Below are 20,749 nucleotides of genomic sequence, written 5' to 3'. Positions count from 1 at the left end.
TTGAGTAATCATTTGGTGAAAGAAATGCTGTCAAGTCCAAGTAACAGTCCAAAACCAAAAAATATTCAAAATACTACTGTTACCATTAAGAAAAGCTGCTTGTGAATGAATGAATGAACGAATGAATGAATTAAATATTTTTAGTGTCACACATCTTGAGAAATAAAGATTAGTACACACACAGTTTCTCACATTAAATAATCAAGGAAGGGAATAGGCTGAAGTCCAAGTCTTTTTTTGGACATTTTTGCTTATCCTATATGTCACATCGTCACATTTGTTAACATCATTTGTCTGTTGTAAAAATTGCTGACCGTTTGTCTCTTATCAGCTAAATGACTGATCTATGATTTCAGTGTCAGTGTAATCAGTCATTGTTTTAGTTTTGCTTGATCCTTTTTCTTTTAACTTTAATTTCTGTGTCATGTCGCCAACATCTTCTCATTTCCTAAATGCATGGGGCATGGGTGTATTTTCACTTCCTGTTAGACTTCCTTAAACTACCTCATAAATGCTACAATAACAAAAATGTAGATTATTTAATGTGACGTAACAGCCGCTGTACCCTTCGGCTCTCTGATTGGAGGACGTCTGCTTACGTAGCAATGGTCCGGAAGATGTCGCTCAGGCTAGTCCTAAAAAACTTCCGCCTTAAGTTGTAAAGAAAACATAGCAGCTAAAAGGCAATCGACGGCATTACCCACCTATTTAAGAAGCCAGACCAAAGGTAGATATGTGTACACATTTGACACGCGTGTACGGACTTACACATTCGTTCTTCACCAGTTTGTTGACGTGTTTTAGCTCATAAGCTAATACAAATCTCCAATTTGCTGTAGCTAGCACGTAAGCTAGATAGCACTTTGCTAACATCGATTTGGTCGGCCATAGGCCTCAATTGGGTATCTCTACGGCTTGATCGCGATAAATTAATTGCTAAACGCAGTTGGACATATTTCTGACTGTAAATTTTGATGGTATTTTACCGTAAATAAAACAGCAAACCTCACTTAGCGGTACCTCAGCTACTTTGTTAGCCATGTCTAGCTAGCCGTTTGCTAGTCTGTTTAGCTTGCCTGCTAGCCATCTTCGCGTCAGACCCTTTGGCTTTAATTTTACAGTATATCTTACATTTCTGACAGGCTGTGAATGGCACAAATAAATAAAAGCTAAAGCTAGCCCAATGCCTGGATTTTTACCATTTAGTTGACGTTAGCTTACAGTGCACTGCTTCACATTTCTCTGTCGATATTGTATTCTTCCTCTCTGAATTAGACCCTTCCTGAATATATGAAGACTTGACATATGACAAAGGTCTTGTTTGTTATCAGTATTCCTTGTCTCGTTATTGTAAACAATTTTACACATTTACGTTGATGTTGAGTCATATTAGCCCCGCTGTCACCAGCCGGTATATAACACATAACAGAGCCACTCCCCTCCCTCAAGTAAGATAAACCAACAAGTCATCACTTCCTGCTCTTTAATTAGTACCTAACAGAACATATGATGTCTAAGCTATGTGGTGTTGGTTGATATATGTGGTGGGTTCACAGATTGTGTTGGCTGATGTGCATCAAGAAATGCCAAAGATGTGTTTGTGGAAACAGATCTTCCATCAGAGAGCGTTGACAAGTTTATATTTTAACTGTAAAATCTCCTGCTCAGTACATTTAGATCCAACTGTTTTGTCTGCCAAAGCCAATTCCAGTGCCCAAACTCGGGATGTCTGCCACCACCAAGTCCCACTTGGATATCAAATCTTATACCTCACAGCGTGAAAATCATTGGAAGGATTTGTATGTGATGTAACGCTGGGGCATTGCCTTGCCTGAATGAATATAATCAATAGCTGAGGCATTGCAGGAGATATTTGATGTGGACTGGTTCCATCATAGCACCCAGTCCACTTCACTCAAGTTAGGATCTGTGCATCCCTGCTAATGACCTGCTGCATGAGAAGCTTAAATATCAAATTCAAATGTATAGTACATATTCAATGTCTTGCCTTATAGGTTAAAAAAAATCCATTAAACCAAACCAAACTTCATCATTACCCATTTTTCCCAGATCTCTTGTCACTCTGGAGCTCCCGTGTTTTTCAGAGTGTGTGTGAGTGTGTGTGTGTGGGTAGGTGAGTGTATGTGTGAGTGTGTGTGAGCTGCAGTTTTCCCTCCTCACCTTTTCACCAAGAGCGGCTCCTCCCTGGAGGATGACAATGGAGGAGATGAAGAATGAAGCGGAGACAAACTCCATGGTATCCATGACACTGTACGCCGTGATGTACCCCGTTTTCAATGAGGTAAACAATCACCGTTTGTAATCCATTCCTCTTTGTGTCATCAAGTGTTTGTCAGTGTTGTTAAACTGTTAAAGGAAAAGTTCTCACTGTCATGCTGATAGAAAAATAAGGTGAGGTGTCACAGTCCATCAAACATTTCTGGAGCTTTACAGCAAAACAGCGTGGCAGCATCCTCCTCAACAACTCAAGTGGATGGGAACTTATTTTAGATGCAAGGAAACAACTGAAATGAACATTAAATGGCATAATCCAAGTCTCTGGAATCTCCACGATCCCAAATGAATAGGAAATGATTTCATTTACACCCATTTTTAAGCTGAAATCTTAAATTAAACTCTTGGCTTGCGCTCAGTATAAAGCGGGTGCACAAGTCTGACCACACTTAAAGGGTGTAAATATCTTTTTAAATCAGTTTGGGATCTCAGTGCTCACAGAGATTTGGATTTCACCAGGCGAGCTCCAAGGAGCCATTTTATGTTTATTCAGTTATAATTGTTCCCATTTACTGTAATGTTTTGCTGTGAAGCTCCAGAAATGTTTTATGGACTACAAAACTCCACCCACTGTATCCTTTAAATCCTGTTCATACTGTGTTGTTTTGACCTTTTTAACACCAGGAGATGACTTTGTGTTTGTACCCATTGAATCTGCTGTGTTATGTAGACGAACAAACTGCTGCGGTCAATCTGTAGTGACCATATAATAGATATTGTATCGTTAAAGAAGGCACCTGGCTAATCTGTCTGTAAATGCTCACAGAGAAAAGACAACATAAATATGAGATCGATTCCCACTGCAGTTTTTATGTAGCCTCATGCATTTGACAGATTATCAATACTGCAGTAGAGTGTGATGAGTGTAGAGTTATTATAGTTCAGTCAAATGTTTTACACTGATTTATGTTTGTACTGGTCTGATATAATTGCATTCGTTGTGACAAACAGAAGCTCAAATAGACCATAAATCCTAAAACACACACTGTATAGTGTTATTATATTTAACTAAGTTGTAACCTAGTTTGCAGCTGCATTTGACACCTGTGCAAGTTCCAGTCTGGATGACACCGTAAAATGTCCAGATTTGACTGCGCTAACATGTTTTCTCTCTCGTCTTCCTTTAGCTGGAGAGGATCAACCTATCAGCAGCTCAGACGCTCAGAGCGGCCTTCATAAAGGTAGGACTATACACAGATTTGATGCCCTGAAACACAAAAGAACCGCATTATCCCCCCGCTTCCCTTTCTAATATATTTGTAAATGAAGCCTGTGTTTGCTTCCTTTTTCAAAGAACACATTTTCACTATATTTGCATTTTATCTGATGCTCTAAACCAATATTTTACTAAACAATCCTTCCTTGAGGACACTGACAGGGAACATGTACACGTGTTGTCTGCAACTGCGGTCAAAGCTTTAGCCATTCAGCTTTAGGACGCCACAGCAACAGAGTCACACCACATACGGCCTGATGCAAATGACAGGGTATGGAAATGAATCAAAACAGTGCCTGATTGCGCTGCAACGTTGATCTCATCAGTGTTTGCAACTTCATTTCACTGCCACATATAAGTGCAACTTAATTTTATTACATATTGGTATCTATTGTTGGCGTCCCTAATACGGAAACCCATTGTGGACAGTTTAATGCCATTATCTCAAGTTTCTGCATTCATTTTTGCATTTTCTTTAAATAACTAACGGCTGATTTCTTGAGATAAAAAGATAATTTATTTCGTAGGAAGACTTCATAAGATTAAAAGGAGTAGACCGTGTTTAACAATTGACGTGTAACCATAATGCTATTATATAGTGCACATTCCACATTTTAGAGGGAGACGCTCATGAGTTGTAGCTTGCAAGAGTTTTTGCTGTGCCATGTATGTAAGTCTGTGTTGGATATAATGACGGTGTAAGCGGCTAAAAATGCTTAAAAAGAGACTTATTGTGCTTTTTCATTTTTTTCCTTTTCTTCAGTCTGTTATATACTCCAGGTTCATGTGCATGTAAAAGGTCTTGGAAGTTAAAAAGCTCATAAAACCCAATGAAAGTTCCTCCCTCCCACAGAAAACACTGCCTCTGAAATGTCCCCTCAGTTGTCCCACTTTTTAAATTCTATAATTTTTATTAGAAGTTCCAAAAACCCAATGACATGTTCAGTGTACAAACACATATAAAAGCCCTCACAATTCAGAAGCTGTAATAAGATATTTTTTTTGCATTTGCCTGAACTGATGAATCAAATATCTCTGTAGTTTCATATTAAACTCCTGGTTATGTAAAGGTTCGATTGTTAATTAATCATAATTAACACCACTAAATAATAATCCATAACAATCGAACCTTTACAGTTTTCTCAGGCACCTCCAGTTACTCGATATCCAAACAAATTACCTTAATCAATATGAAATCAGAGAGGTTAATATTCAGAGTGCTGGTGTGATATCTGACGGTATTCATCAGATGAGCCTTGGTTAATGTCTTGATCCCCCCTACCTCCTTTTTTTTTTAATCCATCTGTCCAGTGATTGCACCGGAATATTAAAAGCACCGCGGCTGTAGATTACCTCTGCACCGCTGCTGATGAGCAGCAGCGTTCACTGTGAGCACAGATGAAATATTAATGAAGGAGAGGCAGCTTTGTCCAAACCAAAGGGAGATGTGATCACCTTACAGCTGTTTTACGATGACATGTGCGGGTCTTTTGTTCACTTGTCTCACTGATTGGTGTCTCTCTTGCCCCCGCCGCCTCCTGGCTGCTGTAACTCCAGGCTGAATTATTCAGAAGGGGAGCTTTTCCGCATACTTCAGAAATGCTCACAGCATACATATGGCACTGAATAAAGTTCCGCCCTTGTTCTCTGGATTCCTCTGCTTGCTTGCTTATTTGTCTCCGTCACCGTGTTTGCCCAATTTCACCCTTCATTTGTCAGGCGGAGAGGGAGAACCCCGGCCTGACTCAGGACATCATAATGAAGATCCTGGAGAAAAAGAACGTCCAGATCAACTTCACTGAATCCCTACTGCGCATGGCGGCCGACGATGTGGAAGGTGAGCGGACGAGAGAAAAGAAGCACTTAGTCACTTGCAGGAAATAGTCTTTTGTGACTCTGGGACCCAGGCGTTGGTTACATACCCATCTTATCTGCACATTTCTATAAATCATTGAGTTCTTGGGAATGTGCTAAGCGCTCTATTCCTGCAGAGTTCATGATTGACCGACCTGAGCAGGAGTTCCAGGACCTGAATGAGAAGGCCAGAGCTCTGAAACACATCCTCAGCAAAATCCCTGATGAGATCAATGACAGAGTACGCTTCCTACAGACTATCAAGTGAGTATGAACGCACACAAGCATACACGAACTGTGCAGTTTAAAGGCACATTTATCTACACAGCACATATCATACTTGGCACATGAAACAAATGATAGACACAAGATAAGTGAGGTTGATTTATCAGTAGTTATCGCTGTCTTTGGTCTTAGTTCTTCCAGCAGTTTAGTCCTCAATTTGAGAAGCGATGGCGCTAATGGCAGCTAAACCGTGTGGTAATCCCGAACCAGACAACCTGAGGGGGTCTGCAGGGTTTCTACTCTGCCAGGAGTTCTGACAGGTATCCAGGACCTAAACTGCTCTGAGATTTCTGGACAAGTGATGCCAGTAAAATTCACATTACAATCAATAATGAGTACTCTAGGGGTGCAGTGTGCAGGCCTTCAATAACTTCAGCCTCTCTCACTTTTTAGTGCAGGGAGATCGGTCCCCAGCTAAAAATTCATTCGTAAAAATTAATTCAAGCCCACTTCTAAAATCAAAGTGTTACACTTAGTGGTGTTTAGCTCGGACCAACAGAGACTCATCCGTTTTGAAAAGCAATCGATATCTTTAGCTCAGCGACGGGCAAAACGTATTCCTTCACTGGAGCATGCAAATAAAACTGTGCTTTACTTATTGACCGCGTGTGTTTCAGCAACACGCAAGTGCCTCCGAGTCCTCCGTCCATATTGACTGACATTTCTCAAGCCGGGCACAGTACAAACAGCTTGTTAGATTTATCTTTTCATAAAAGATAATGTCAATGTTCAATTTCTCCCCATGATATACAACATTATATCAGATCACCTATGTGAAATTCCAGTATTGCGACAACACTAGTAGCCAGCAAGAGCGACTGGAAGTGCTTCGTCTTAAATGGAACGAACCAATAAATATGCCCGCCTCCTTAGACCAGTACATGTAGCCCTAAATAGATCACATTGCTGTAGAAATGCAGTCATTATTGTTTGGAAAAGTTCAGATAACATGCTGTACTTATTTCAAAGGTCATTTCATTGTTGCTCTACAAATATCTATTACACATCCTGGATGTTGAGTTACTGTGAAATCCTCACTTGCCGTTGGTTTCCAACAGAGACATAGCCAGCGCCATAAAAGAGCTCCTGGACACAGTCAACAATGTCATAAAGAAATACCAGTACCAGAATCGCAGAGTGAGTAACGGAGACACAAACACAAACTCTGTGTACATTCATCACTTTTTTTTCCCCCCCTGGTTATAAAACAAAAATATGTTTCTGTGTTCTCTCTCTGTTTGTGAAGGCCCTGGAGCACCAGAAAAAGGAGTTTGTGAAATACTCCAAAAGTTTCAGCGACACCCTCAAAACATACTTCAAAGACGGAAAGTGAGTGTGACCATTACAGCATAAACATCATTTTTCTTTGCTCCGCTCCGTCGAATTGAGGTGGCTCCAGATTAATGCTGAAATCATTGAGCTGTCAGTTGATTTGGTATCTGTTCTGTTTAGTTTTAAGTTTATCCCCTGAAGTTATTTTTTTACATTTTCTGTCTTGTTGTCCCTCGGCTTGTTGCCTTGCAAATTCCAGAAGGTCATTGTTTGGTATCTTATCTCACAACTCCTGCGCACGCTGTCCTCCTTTATGTCAAGGTGGAGGAGAGAGGACTACAGGACAGGAATGTTTGCGGTGACTCGGCGGGTCATTTGTTAACCAGTTCTGTTGTGGGACTTTGAATGACCCCCTTTCATTCCTCCTCCCCTAGTTAAGTTTTTGTTGAACCAGCTTTACCATTCTGTTTTTCTCAAGGTGCAATTCTGTGTGTTCACAGGGCAATAAATGTCTTCATCAGTGCAAACCGGCTCATCCACCAAACCAACCTCATACTGCAGACCTTCAAAACTGTGGCCTAGCCCTCAGAGTCCACAGAGTCCCCTCCCCGTCTCCCGCCTCCCCCCACCTCTCTCCTCATCCGTGGGGAGCAACTGCTAGGATGGTGGAAGCTTGAAGAGCGCCTGACCCATATATGTAAATTAGAAAAGAGTTGATTTTAGGGTTGGGGGTCGATTCCATTGAAAGTCGATATTCTAGATTCCAGTTCAAGAGACTGAAAAGTGCCATTTGTTTTACTCCAATGAGGATTTTTCCAGTCTTGAAGTGGAACTGAATGGGCCCAAAGTTCTTGGTTGATTGATTTTATTTGGACAGTTTTAATTTATAACCCTGGTCTTGTTGGGAGTAGGTGAGGCGAGGTGTTTATTAAAGACTAATTGCCATTTTTTTTCTAATATATTCATGTTGATCATTTTACTTTTAGCTTATTCAATCACGGCTACACATCTCAGACCGCATTCCATAGGGGTGTGTCTCAGTCGTATATACTGGTTTTCTCTTCTCGGCTCCTTTTTTGTGTCGTCTTTTTTTTTTTTTTTTTGCCATGGTCTGTACGCGCAGGATCTAGCTGCGAGGAGGGGAAGCAGTGTTGGACATTTGAAAGGCAGACCCAGATTTCATTTCTCTTTATTATCAGAAGACAGAAAGCCAAATGACTTCCAGCACAGTGTGCGCCTTACCAAGTCCTGTAACATTCCCTCCTCTCAGTGTAATGAAGTGGAGCCAGTCCCTGCTGTTGGGGGATGTAGAGAGAGAATTGAAAGTTCTGTATTTAACTGATATCTGGTTGCAAATGTTCAATAAATAGTTTCCAAATGATGATGCTTTTTTAAATGTGTCCGAGTCCAATATGTGTGGTGCGATATGTCATTGTGTGTGAGAGCATTTCAGGCTTTGTTTAAGCTGAAAAGAACAACCGATGGTGAAAACATTCTCCTTTTGTACACACCATTGTCAGACACACACTCCTAAGAGAAGACGTTGTTTCCTTTTTAATGCATGAATAAATGAGGGATTAACAAGATAATGAACATATTTTATTTCAATTCAAGATACTTTACTTGCAATTTAAGGCATGTGGAGTAGTTGTACACAGACACAAAACAAGTCAGCTGTTAAGTATACGAACACAGAACAAGTCCGACAGCGTAAATTAGACTAAGATATTTACAGTATTTACATGAGGTGCAAAGTAGCATTGAGATTTGAAAAAGTGTTAAATAAATGTCTTCCATGTCTTTGCATTCATACAAAACATCGTTCTATATAAATAAAAATATCCACCACACAAATTCGATGTTTTTACATTGCTAGGTGCCTTTTTACTCCAATCATTATGTAAAATAAAGTTTCCTCAGCCAGATATGTTTTGTTTATGTACTCCTGTAAGGTTCAGTATAACTGCATTGATTAATTTAATTGATATGAGTAAATAAGTTAATCCACTGTGCCTGAGTTATGCTAATGCTAACACTTTCTAGCCTGGAGCTAACAGCTGGGCTGGGTGCAGTGTGAAAAGCCTTACATTGGCACAGTCCTGGCATACTGTGGGAAAACCCAACTCTAACCGAGGTGCATACAGGCCCTGCTCTGAAACAGGGTTGGCTCCAAGTTATCCCTTGAAAATCATCTGTACTAAAGTAAACAGTGGTCACTGATCACACTAGAACATAAACAGTCGTGTCTTCCGACAGATATTAAACCAGAGGCTGGTAAAAACACAGTGTGAACCGTGCAGCCCTGGGCTTCGGTGCAACTGTGTTAACGATGTGGGTTTGAAAAGCCATCAAATCTTTTTTGTCTTCACCTCCACCTGATGCTGACTCAAGTTACACCATCTCAGGCAATACATCAGATTTCACACACCTCCCTCTGGAGCGCGTTTACAACCTTTTGCCAATTTGCACTTGTGATCTTGAAGATTACAGGAAAAGAGTATGACGTCATCTCTCATCTCCTTCTTCCCCCCCTTATCCAACCACAGACTGGAAATGACCGACCTCCTTGCTCAAGACTTACACTGTAAACAATGATTTAATATTACAGATATATTGTCATATAAAATATGTTTGCTTCCAATATTTCAAACTTATTATTTTGATTGTGAAATAATGATATATAAGAGGAAATAAGTTAAAAACAGCATTTAATGTTCAGTCTTTCTCTTATTTATCTGGATGTAATGGTAACACACGAAAAGGCACAAACCGGGGCTGCAAATGAATATAACACAAGACATGTTTTACTTTATGCGCATGGTTTTATTGCCGCCTACATTACCCAAAATGCAACTTAGCCACTCTGGAGGAGACATCACTGGAGGCAGTTTGGCATACGACACACTTTGCTTACTTACCCTTTAAAAGAGCTAAAAACTATTATGCTTTGGGACTCGCCAAGATCCCATCAGGTTATCTAATCTGTGTTTTGGTAAACCTGGTCCTGAAAAAAAACACAAAAACAAAAACACTCAACCACCTCCACTTTCTGTAAAGGAAATGTTTCAGAAAATACATAAAAATAGTTAGTTGAGGGTTTTCTTGTGAGGGCTCCTCTTCCTCTACTGCCCATCATCAAACAAAACCAAAGAAAAGGAAAACTGCATTAAAGTTATCCCCGTCCTCCTCCACCGTGTCGTTCAGTCCAGTATGCTTTGTCTTTGTTCTGTGACTGAGATCAATGTTTAATGAAGCGCTTTCTTCCCCAGAAGCAGCCATGAAAAGAAAAGGAGGGTGAATACTTGTAACATATTCAATATTCTTTTGTGTTTGCATAATGTTCCTACTGATGTTTGAATTTCTCAGTGGAAAGCAGGTGTTCATTCTGCAAAGGAGAAATTATTTATTTAGGTTGGATATATGAGTTTTGTATCGTGTCACAATGAGCCGGCAGTATAAACGCCACAGTCAAAGCTATGTTGCATTGTTTTAAATACACTGAAGTGTTGAATGCAAACCCTGGGCTCGCTTGTGCACATCATGAGCTATGAATACCCTTTGGTATGGTGGCTGGTGAACATAAAAAGGTATATTAAGCAACTGAAGAGGCAGATTCTCCCCTCTGGAGTATGTGGAGAACAAAAATAGAGCTAAAAGTTTTGACTATTGGACTTCATCAGGCTCACAAGCTAACCGTGTCAACATGATGGGACTGTTGCGCTGTTGCTGTGTCCTATATAGAATCAACTGCACTCTGATTATGTGCACTTTTACCATGCTTTATAGATCGTTTGAATGGGGAGCCATTAAACTCTGATGGTTAACCATCAGTATAAAATATTAAGAACTAGATAATCTGGTTCTCTGATAAAAGGAACAAGCCGAGTCTTTTGGGAGGAATCCAAAGATTATGGGGTTGACAAAACCGCAGTTTAAATCATTTAATTGTGGGTCTTTTCACCAACTACGGCACCGTGTTTGTCCTGTTCTGTAACAATGAAGTGGTTTATATTTGATAGTGGTCCGACTGGTTTCTCCTCCCTGTTAATGGACGGCATGGTTTGACACATCAAATAACAAGAGTAAACAGATAAGAGCCAACATTATGGCATTCGCTGACGGCATGATAGTCATCAGAAAACAAATAAAAAATGGCAATGACGATCACAGTACCTCTCCACATTTAGACAGGATGTTCTTCAGAGATGAACACCTAGTGAGTGTCCACACCCATTGGTGGATTAAACCTGTTCAACCTGTCCGTCCGAGCGTTTGTCCCCCCCGTCCGTCAGCTCTCCCCCCTCTGAGGTGAGCAGCCCCACTTTCTTCAGTTGTTTGTCCACGTTGGGAATCAGTTTTGCACTGAAGGTCCACAGTCGTTTGTCCACATTTAGCTCCTCCAGCTTTAACGACCCGCGCAGAGCGACACGGACATGAATGAGTCGGCAAACATCCGGCGGAACCTTGAACCACGGTCCAGAGTTCTTGAGCACTTCATGCACTGACGTCTGCTCCACCATCCTGCGGTGCACAAACACATAGATGGTCGAGAATTGTTTGGCTTTATCCAGCAAACTGAGATTATGATTTCATGAGTGGTTTGTTTGTCAGGTTTAGGATGGATATCAGTCATTTATTGTTCAGCATATTTGAAATAAACTTTGTACAATCTCAATTAGAAAACCAAATTGTTTGAGATTGAGTTTTAATGGACTTTGAGTACCTCACAGTACTTGGGAAGTTGCATATCTCCGGCCATGATTGTGGTGAACGAAAAAGGTATTTAAAGCCAAAAACAAAAAAAAATGTTTTCAACCTAAACCAAAGTTATTTTATTGCCTAAACCTTACCAGAGCATAAAAACAGTGCTGTGACAACATACAATACAAAACTGAATCTAAATAAACCTTAAATTGCAACATAAATTCTGGTGCCAACATTTATTCTGGTGACTGGGTTGTTTTTTTCAATCAAAGCACCAGATGTTGGTAAAGTTAGCCTACCTTGGCTGAACTATCAGTTTGTAAGGGTGGTATATATTCCTGGCGGGCTCCTCCCTGTAGATGTGCTCCAGAATATTAACTCCTGCCACCTTGTTCCACTGACGCAGGTGAAACCTCCCACTTGGCTCAAAATGTGTCTTGGGGAAGATGTGGTTCTCGATAAGGAACACCCCTGTCTGCAGGATGTGACACAGCAGGGAAGATGGAAAGACAACAGAAATATTACTAAATATCAATTCCTAAATTTTGGACATTGATGTAATATCTGCCCTCTCGAGTGCAGTGACCTACATCTGGATGCTGCTTTTGGAGCACGTCCATCAGAGCCTGCAGGTTGTCGTGTTGGTACGGCATTACGATCTCATCTATGTCGTTCAGCAGGACGTAGCGGGACCGGTGCATGGATCTGTACACGCACTCGTTGAGCGTGGTCAGCTGGCCGAAGTAGTGCACGTCCCCTCCGTGCTCGGAGAACAGCCAGCCACGAGACGGATTCAGGTGCTGGTCGATGGGCCAAGGAACTATCTCCACGAAGCCCTCCTGACTGTAGCTCTGCAGCAGGCGGTCCAGGTCTGGGCCACAGCTGGTTTTATAGATAACCACCCTGTTCACACCAAGCAGTCTGGGGCAAAGTGAGGCAAGAGTTAAAATTCAACACAATACATTACTTTTTTTTTTTTTTTTTTGCTCAAAGCCGGTAAACAAGACAAATGTAAGTGCTAACAAGGGTTAGCTGTGCTCACCTGTACATGAGTTCCAGCACACATGCTGCCTCAGCAGCAAAAAGCATTTGCATACAGGATGGTGATGCTATTTACATGTTCTACTACATCTTCAAACATGAAGCAATATCTGTCGTAGTCTGCATTGCAGTACACGAACATCCGACAATGGAGGTCATTTACAAGAGTCGCTGCTGCAGGTAGGTTGATTAACAGGAGTGAAGATAAAGTTATCTCCGAGTTCTCCTCCAGCTGGTAAACGACTCAGGATCAAGACAGAATCCATGTTTTCTACTTCACCTACTTCACCTTTTCAAAGTTACAATATTCAGTTTATCAGTTTCAGATGTTTGTTGTTGCTGTGCTCACCTGTACATCTCCAGTGTTTGTGCAAACTGAAGCACGTTGTTGTAGTCTCCAAACAGGTTGGACACGCAGACTGTGAAGTCAAACTGCAGCTTGTTCTCCTCTTTCTTGTTTCTTATCGGAAGCCACGGTTGGTTGAATACCCCCACCCTGTCTGGTTTAGTCAGGAGACTGACGTGTGTGGCGGTGCAGTTTTCAGGAATCGGACACATGACGTCCGTGGTGACGAAGGGAAAACCAAAGTTGTCCGAGTGTTGTGAAATTGTTGCTGGAGTTGTAGTTGATAACCAGCCTGCACAGCAGAAAAGACAGTGAAGAGGCTGGATGGAGTCTCTCTTAAACATGCCAATGATGCGTATGTCAAAGCCTTTCACTCTCTGGTCCATGTAGGCCGACACCAGCAAGTGCTTGGTGCCATTGAGCGGGGTGATGCTGTCCTCAGAGATCCACGGGGGGCATTCGGCCGAAGGCCCGCGAGGCTTTGGGATGGACCTGTAGGTTGTGGGTGTTTTCACAGTGAGGAACAAGACGACGATGAAACCAGTAAAGAAGATGAGAAGGAACTTCCTTCTCAGTTTGTCCATCCGGCCACCGAGGAGACAGACTCCCGACCTGAAGCAGAATGATGAATCACAGTTAGACAGATGTGATCAGTGAAACTCACAAAGAAATATCGTCCTGAGTATTTGAGCACGGAGCGAGGCAAAAAACGTTATTAAAAGGACTCTGACACCCCGAGTGTCTTTATCAGAGTCAAACAATACAGTGACTCGACACATTGTTTCTCCCTTGATTTCATTTGGGAAAAGTTATTTGGTCCGACCTGGCCTGTTTAATCACAATATTATCAGCCCTGTCGGTCATTAGGGTAAAAATGTCACTCATTAACTAACTCTGAAGTGTTCTTCCATTTTCCTGGAGGCATCTCTTCATCAGAAGTCACAGGACGTAGATATGTTGGGTTTTAGTGTGTTTGTGTATCTCCCATAGATTTCAACACAGCTGTCAACACAGTCTGGCACCAGCGTTGGATTCAGTGAATCTTCCTTCTGTTCTTAAGTTCCCTAGTTTAACAGTCTGCATTACAGTAAAGTGACTGTCCTAGAATATATTACAGAATATATTACATGTTTTCGAGGAGATATACAGTTTATTGTGTGAAGCCTTACCCCTTTATAAACCTGTAACTGTCCAAAAGCTCGACTCTCTTGGCCACTTGTCAAATCTCTCATTCTGCTGATGATTTTAGTTACATTTTCAAGGTTTTCCACACAAATACTTCCATATCGCACCTTTTAAAAGCAACTACTTGCTCTCTGACACTGCTGATCTGAACATTGCTGCGATATAATGACCTTTTTTTCCCTGCAACCAGCTGTCTGCGAATCATTACAGCTATAAAAAAAAATCAGTGTGTGCCTCATTGTGAAGAAACTGTTTACGGAGAGGGACATATACACCTCGGGCATCTTCCCCTATTCTTGCACATTGTATGGAGATTAAATGAACTGTCCTATGAACTGTTCCAGTTCTGGGAAATGGACTTTAATTGGACTGATGGGAATAAAAAAGAAGCTTTCCATGGGAACAGCTGCAGTGTCTGTGATAGGAGGCTTTTACTGTGACTCTGTGACACCTACAAACATAAACGGACACACTGTCAGACCTTTATTAAGCAGGAAACATTCTATAATTCGGGGTACATTTCATTTCAACCAAAAAGTCAAGATATCAGTATTCTTTTTTGATAAATAAACTAGATTTTTCCATAATATACACCCTTAATGTGCTAAATTTATTAACTGGCAAGCTTAAGGTCGAATGACTTTTTAAATATCTTAATGAAAATAAACATTTGATTCATTATGTTGTCAGTGTTTGAGTCTATTCACCAGAGGTTTTCAGGTTATCTGTCAAATGTATCTAAAAATATGAATTTTGAGCATCATGATGAACGTTCTGCGAGATGCTATGATGAAGAATGAAACTTTTTTTTTTCCAACATAAATCCACATTACACGTGCTGTTGCCTGAAGGTTTCTGAGTTGTAACACTGACACTGGAGTGGAACAAGTCGGTACTCCATCCCTTAATTTCTCTCTCTGCTCTGGAGCTGCACTCTCCTCCACTTAGCTCGTTTCCGTCTCTTCTCCCGTCTTCATCTTCCCAAGCGGTTTGTTGTCATGCCACTTCTCTCTCTCTGTGTTTCTGGGAATATGCGGCCCTTCTCTCGGGATCAGCGTACTGGCGCTGCTTCTCTGCATTTCAGCCATTTTAGGGCCTCGTGCTCACTGCAGACCTCAGACCTGTCACTACATGACTTTGATCAACTCAGTGTTTTTGTGCACTTTCTCTGCATATTTGTAAATCTTCACATCTCCCTCCAAACCATTGCTGATTTGTAGGGGTTATTTCGGTGAGTAACAACCTTGACAAAGTGGATGATTTGATGTACAAGAATGAGCAAAATAGATTTTAAAATGTCTTTCTAGTATTCTAATGATTATTTTTCAACAAATATTGATGAACATATCATACAACGACATGTAATTTAGTTTTAATCTGACATTTAGCAAATAAATGATGGGATCTGTTGACTTTTTGTATTAAATGAAAGAAAAATGTGCACCTGATGTAAAACTGATCATTGCTTTAAGTGAATAAATAAATAAATTGATAAATACAGTCTATGGACATGACATATATCCCTAATTATAGAATGACATGCTTTTGAGGAGATACACAGTTCATTGTGTGAAGCCTTACCCCTTCATAAACCTGCGACTGTCCAAAATATTGACTCTCAGAACAAATATTTCTCTCATTCTGCTGATCATTTTAGTTACATTTTCAACGTTTTCCACTAAAATTCTTCCATATCGCACCTTTTAAAAGCAACTACTTGCTCTCTGACACAGCTGATCTGAACATTGCTGCTGCATAATGATCTTTTTTTTTTCTTCCTGCAGCCAAGTATCTGCAAATCATTACAACTATGTACTATCAGTGTTTTCGGAGAGGGACAAAGTCTAAAAATACACCTCGGGCATCTTCCCCTATTCTAGCACCTTGTATGGAGATTAAATGAACTGTCCTATTAACTGTTCCAGTCCTGGGAAATGGTCCTTTTACTGTGACTCTGTGACACCTCCAAACATAAACTGACACACTGTCAGACTTCTATCCAGCAGGAAAACACTAATAAACTCAGGATTTAGTAGGAGTGTTGTTACAGTAGCCTCATAACACAAAACCTTGAGCTTGGCACAACAGCCAAATCTCTCTCTACGTGCCATCATATAGAGATACTCAGCTAGCGCGCATCAGAAGATGAACACTGTGACTCACTCAGAGATGACGTGTAGGCGTGTGACGGCTGAAGACACCCATATAACACGGAGGCAGGATGGTGTTTCAGTCCCGGTGTTTCTGTCCCTCTCTGTCTTCCACTCTCTGTCCCGCTGCTCTTCCCCGACGAGACTTTTTCCCCGGTGCGCGGTAACCGCAGGGCGGGACCTGCCCGGGGGAGGAGCGACATCTGGGGAGATGTGCGCGCAATCAGTGTTCAACGCCCCTGAGACCCTGGTCTGGAGAGCGCAGTGATTTGATTGGGTGCATTTCGGCTTTTTCTGCGTCAACTAAAGCCCGCCTCCGGGCCAGATTTGTTTCCCCCCCCCCCTCCTTGTTCCTACAGGTGGATGTTTGGTTTATACCTGTGTAGACTGGCGCACCTGCAGAGTCTGACAGCAGCAGCACACCTTCACCCTCATCGCTCAAAGTGTACATTTACTCTCTGCGCTCACTGGAAACCAGCACGGCATCACAAATAGTTTGAAAGCAACCCAAACTCCAGGATGCATGTTGGTTTGAGGTGTGGACAGCAACACATTCTGGCCATTAATTCAACTCAGTTTAAATATAACCTGTTCCTCCTTGTGTGAGTTAGGGAATGTAGACAATATGGGGCTCACAGCTCCAAGAGACCTTGGAGTCAGCATTCAGCTGTGTGTGTCAAAGGTTAGCAGGGGACAAGGCCACTATAGGAACTGAATTGGAGCCTGACTGCTGTGTCAGATGGAGGATGATATCTAAATACATACATCTCCAGAAAAGGATAGTGGGCTCATCTAGGTGACAGTAACAGATTTGGTCATTTATGGGAGATGGACCTTCAACCCACCACAGTAACCAATTAGGAGTAAGCAAGTAATGCCCAAGGGACTTTAAGAAGGGTCCCACGAGAGAGACGAGAGGTGTGGCACTTGGTAGAATTCCTAAGAGCAAAGGCATAAGAGTTCTGATAGGGCAAGAAGGGCAAAAACGTTTGGCATTACTTTGCCCTAGATTGGAGAACATCAGATGTGGGGCCACACTCTGCTCGGACGCTAGGCTCAAGTCTGTTTTAATAAAGATTGCTCTATCATTCCACCCAGCCTTGCCTCCGCAGAATTTTTTATCAACCTACTACACGCCGAAATCTTTGAGGAAGACAGCCCAGAAACTACAGGTTCTTTCTTTCTTTCTTTCTTAATATTGGTGATGCAGACAGAGCATCAAAAGCAAACAAACACAAAAAAGACACTCAAAAACAACGAGGAAGGCACATAAGCACATATATAAAAGCCTGAGGTGATTATAGTCATATTCAGTCTTACTGCCATGGTACAATAATGATAATAATGATGATACTGATGACATAATAATCATCAGTGTTGGGCTATTGTGTGAAAGCTGTATTTAGGTTCAGGCAGAAAGTAAAACACGAGCTAACGCTTTTATCTTAGCAGCAGCAGCGAGGATTTCTGATTTTAAAAGGGATAAGATACTGATTTTCAAATCAATGTGGGATCTCGGGGCTTCCAGGGACGAGCTTGGATTTTTTTTTTTTTTTTAAAACTTTATTTTAAAACAAGTCTCCATCTACTTCACCTGCTGAGGAAGAAGGCTGTGATACTGTTTTGCAGTGAAGTTGCAGAATCTTTCTCCATCAGGATGAGACAGAGACTGAATCTTAATGTTCAATTTCCAGCAGAAATATGCTGAATCTTTCTTTTACCTGCAGAACAAAACCTGAGATAGATTCCAAGCGCATCATGATTTGTTTTCTTTTCAGCTTTTATCCAGCCATGTTAATGTCTCCTGAGTTATTTGCCCACATGTTTCTTTTGTCCAGTACAACCACAAGTCTGACTTATCAGGGAATCAGGAAACCTAACTGGCAACTTTCCAGTTACAGAACAGGTTTGTTTCTCCACCTCCGAGAGTCTGAACATCGATTGTTCCATTTCCAGGCTGTTAATCTCTCTTTTTTTGTTCTTGTTCTCAAAGGACATTTTGGCTAAAATCTCTTGCAAAGCTCCAAATAAACAATTCAGATTCAAGTGGAGTTTTTTCCCACTTTTTTTTTCTCTCAATCAAATTCTTTAATAGCAAACGTAGGAAAAGACAATACTGCTGTGTGTCTTGGATACACAGATGGAGACAGAAGTTGTGTTACGGCTTAAAACAACACCTGCACCCACAACCTATAGTGACAGCAGATGCTGCCGATCGAGTAATACCGCATTTTTCTTCCCTGCACGTTGTTCATTACACAAGTTTGTGTCAAAGCCTGATTCACCCCCCCAAAAATGGCATGTTGTGTAAAACTTACATGAAACAGTGAGCAAAAGTTTAACAAAGTCATCCTGAAACCATGTAGTCATATCCTTCACACAGTCATGTGTACGGAGGACCAAAAATGACGAATTCTAAAAAAAATAATAAATCAATAATAAATGAATGAATATGAAATGAAATGAAATGCAAAAAAAAGAACTGCCTGATAATATTAGAAATAAAAATCTATCATACGTCTGTATTAATTCCCTTTGTTATTTCTTAACAGTGTAAAACATTATTTATAACATTATTTATATACAATGTAGATACAATGTACAGTTCTATTTTATACTTCTTACTTTTTTTTATTATATTGTTTATTCTAGTAATATTATTATTGCTTATTAAAATACCCTGTCCTTTGGCTGCTGTGATGAAGACACGTCCCCGTTTGTGGGACAAATAAAGGAAATTCTGATCTGTTCTTTTTTAAAAAATGTATTCAAGTACTCATGTACAATTTATTTTGGCTTAATTTTTTTCTGTTTTTTTCTTCATTTAAATTTGTATCTGCATTTCTGCTTTTTTCTTCTTCTAATTCAAATGGTGGCTGTTGTGAGGAAGTGGAAAAGAGAACCAGAAAAAAAAATAAACTGACACGCAAACCTCTCACCAGATACAGTTACAGTTTAATGTAACCTGATGCAAATAAACAAATAAAGAGCAGGTGACGCCTGGCGTCGTCTTACCACAGTTTGTGTCGTTCCCGTCTCTGTCGAGTCGATCAGTCTGACAAACCTCAGAGCTCAAGCTACTCAGCTACACGGCATCACACTGGACAGCTGTGAAAATCTATACTATGCTGAATACTTTGCTGCTTACACAACTATAGACCAGACTGCTACTCGCCCGCCTTCAACAAATATGAAGACCTGGGCACTGTTCAAACAGGGATCGTGTATCCGCTTGTGCTGAGTTTCTCTGGTGAATTTTCACATTCAGTAACACACTGCTTATAACACTCAAAGCTTTATACATGATGATTGTTTTTATTTTCTTAACATGTAATGTGTTTGTTATGGTATGTGTGCAAAAAGAAGTCCTACTTAAGTAAAAGTAAAGACTTCACACAGAGCCTCTGTTCAGGTACGACTTCCAAACTGCAGGACTTGTCTTTACAGAGTGAGAGATCTGACACGATAACCCTTCCGACAGTTTTCAATTACCATAAAATTCAGCCCACGAATGCACTCCAGGCCGGTTCAACCACAGAGCTGCTTGACCTCAGTATTCAAACAGGTAATTCTTGTTTTCTTAGCATAAATATTGAATTGTATAACTCACTGAAAGTCGGCTGCTGCTCCCCTCTCCAGCTGATCAGTTAAGAAAGAAGCCAGGTGGACGTTTTAGAGAAGAAGTCTGTGGTTTCCTTGGTTAACTGCTGGTGGGCGTTTTCTGTCTGCGGAGCGATGCGTCCACAGCGAAGAGGAACAATACTTTCAGTCATTAATTACAGTATATGAAAGCAGCCCTAGTTTCAACTTTTTGAAGCCCAAACACTGAATTCTCCTGCTTTTGTAAGGAAGATTGAAACTGTCAAAATCAAGAATGAAAAAAAAAAAAAAACAGCCCAAAAATTGCATGATCGATAAATGTAGAAAAAATAAAATAAAAGTAAATAAAATGTGAGAATATACGTGAGAATTTAATGGCATAACCTCTGTTTATTGAGACACGCACACAGAAGTCAAGGAAGTATTCAGTGCTATAATAAAGCAAGAGACAAGAGATACATAATTAATACTCCATCAAAATCTGCTTGATCTATAACAATGCAACACATTTTATAATCAATCAATCAATCAATCAGTCTTTATATATATGTATTTATTTATATTAAAAACAAATGAAATGCAGTTGCAAGTGGTTGTTTTGTGAAAAAAACAAAAAAAATGTGTTGAAAAACATGAAGGATTATAAAGACGGCAGATAATAGTTAAGATAATAAAAACGATAAAGAATGAAAGATAATACATCAACAGCAAATATGAAATTATGAGACACTACTCTCAAAAGTGTATTATAACTTATTAAAATGAAATGCGACAGAATAATTATGATAAACAGTGAAACGT

The 20,749-nt window shown here is 40.6% G+C and overlaps 2 protein-coding genes across 4 annotated transcripts; one reads left to right on the top strand and one right to left on the bottom strand.

The window, feature by feature from the left end:
• Positions 1-569: 569 nt before the first annotated feature.
• Positions 570-8,303, top strand: LOC119004697 (programmed cell death protein 10). Its single transcript, XM_037071846.1, has 8 exons — positions 570-727; positions 2,071-2,302; positions 3,423-3,476; positions 5,231-5,348; positions 5,503-5,629; positions 6,709-6,787; positions 6,897-6,979; positions 7,423-8,303. The coding sequence occupies exons 2-8, from the start codon at positions 2,213-2,215 to the stop codon at positions 7,502-7,504; spliced, it is 633 nt and encodes a 210-aa protein (XP_036927741.1). The 5' UTR covers positions 570-727; positions 2,071-2,212; the 3' UTR covers positions 7,505-8,303.
• LOC119004695 lies at positions 8,009-19,994 on the bottom strand. Of its 3 annotated transcripts, none has more exons than XM_037071844.1 (5): positions 19,959-19,994; positions 13,017-13,625; positions 12,217-12,547; positions 11,926-12,101; positions 8,009-11,443 (listed from the first exon to the last, which is right to left on the bottom strand). In XM_037071844.1, exons 2-5 carry the CDS (start codon positions 13,595-13,597, stop codon positions 11,164-11,166), a joined length of 1,368 nt encoding a protein of 455 aa, XP_036927739.1. In that variant the 5' UTR covers positions 13,598-13,625; positions 19,959-19,994; the 3' UTR covers positions 8,009-11,163. The 3 variants fall into 3 exon arrangements, with proteins under 3 accessions (XP_036927739.1, XP_036927740.1, XP_036927738.1); XM_037071845.1 differs by lacking the exon at positions 19,959-19,994 and adding an exon at positions 19,364-19,461; XM_037071843.1 differs by lacking the exon at positions 19,959-19,994 and adding an exon at positions 16,362-16,597.
• Positions 19,995-20,749: the final 755 nt, after the last annotated feature.

Source organism: Acanthopagrus latus, chromosome 16 (assembly GCF_904848185.1).
Source record: "Acanthopagrus latus isolate v.2019 chromosome 16, fAcaLat1.1, whole genome shotgun sequence".
Taxonomy (NCBI): domain Eukaryota; kingdom Metazoa; phylum Chordata; class Actinopteri; order Spariformes; family Sparidae; genus Acanthopagrus; species Acanthopagrus latus.
Note: the sequence above shows the minus strand (reverse complement) of the source record. Positions and strands in the feature narration are given on the sequence as shown.

Coding starts and splice junctions, on each gene's coding strand:
- LOC119004697 (XM_037071846.1), top strand. CDS start 2,213: ATGACAATGGAGGAGATGAAGAATGAAGCGGAGACAAACTCCATGGTA. Junction 2,303..3,422: donor TGTACCCCGTTTTCAATGAG/GTAAACAATCAC, acceptor GTCTTCCTTTAG/CTGGAGAGGATCAACCTATC. Junction 6,980..7,422: donor ACATACTTCAAAGACGGAAA/GTGAGTGTGACC, acceptor GTGTGTTCACAG/GGCAATAAATGTCTTCATCA.
- LOC119004695 (XM_037071844.1), bottom strand. CDS start 13,597: ATGGACAAACTGAGAAGGAAGTTCCTTCTCATCTTCTTTACTGGTTTC. Junction 12,102..12,216: donor TCCAAAAGCAGCATCCAGAT/GTAGGTCACTGC, acceptor CACATCCTGCAG/ACAGGGGTGTTCCTTATCGA. Junction 11,444..11,925: donor AAACTGATAGTTCAGCCAAG/GTAGGCTAACTT, acceptor TGTGCACCGCAG/GATGGTGGAGCAGACGTCAG.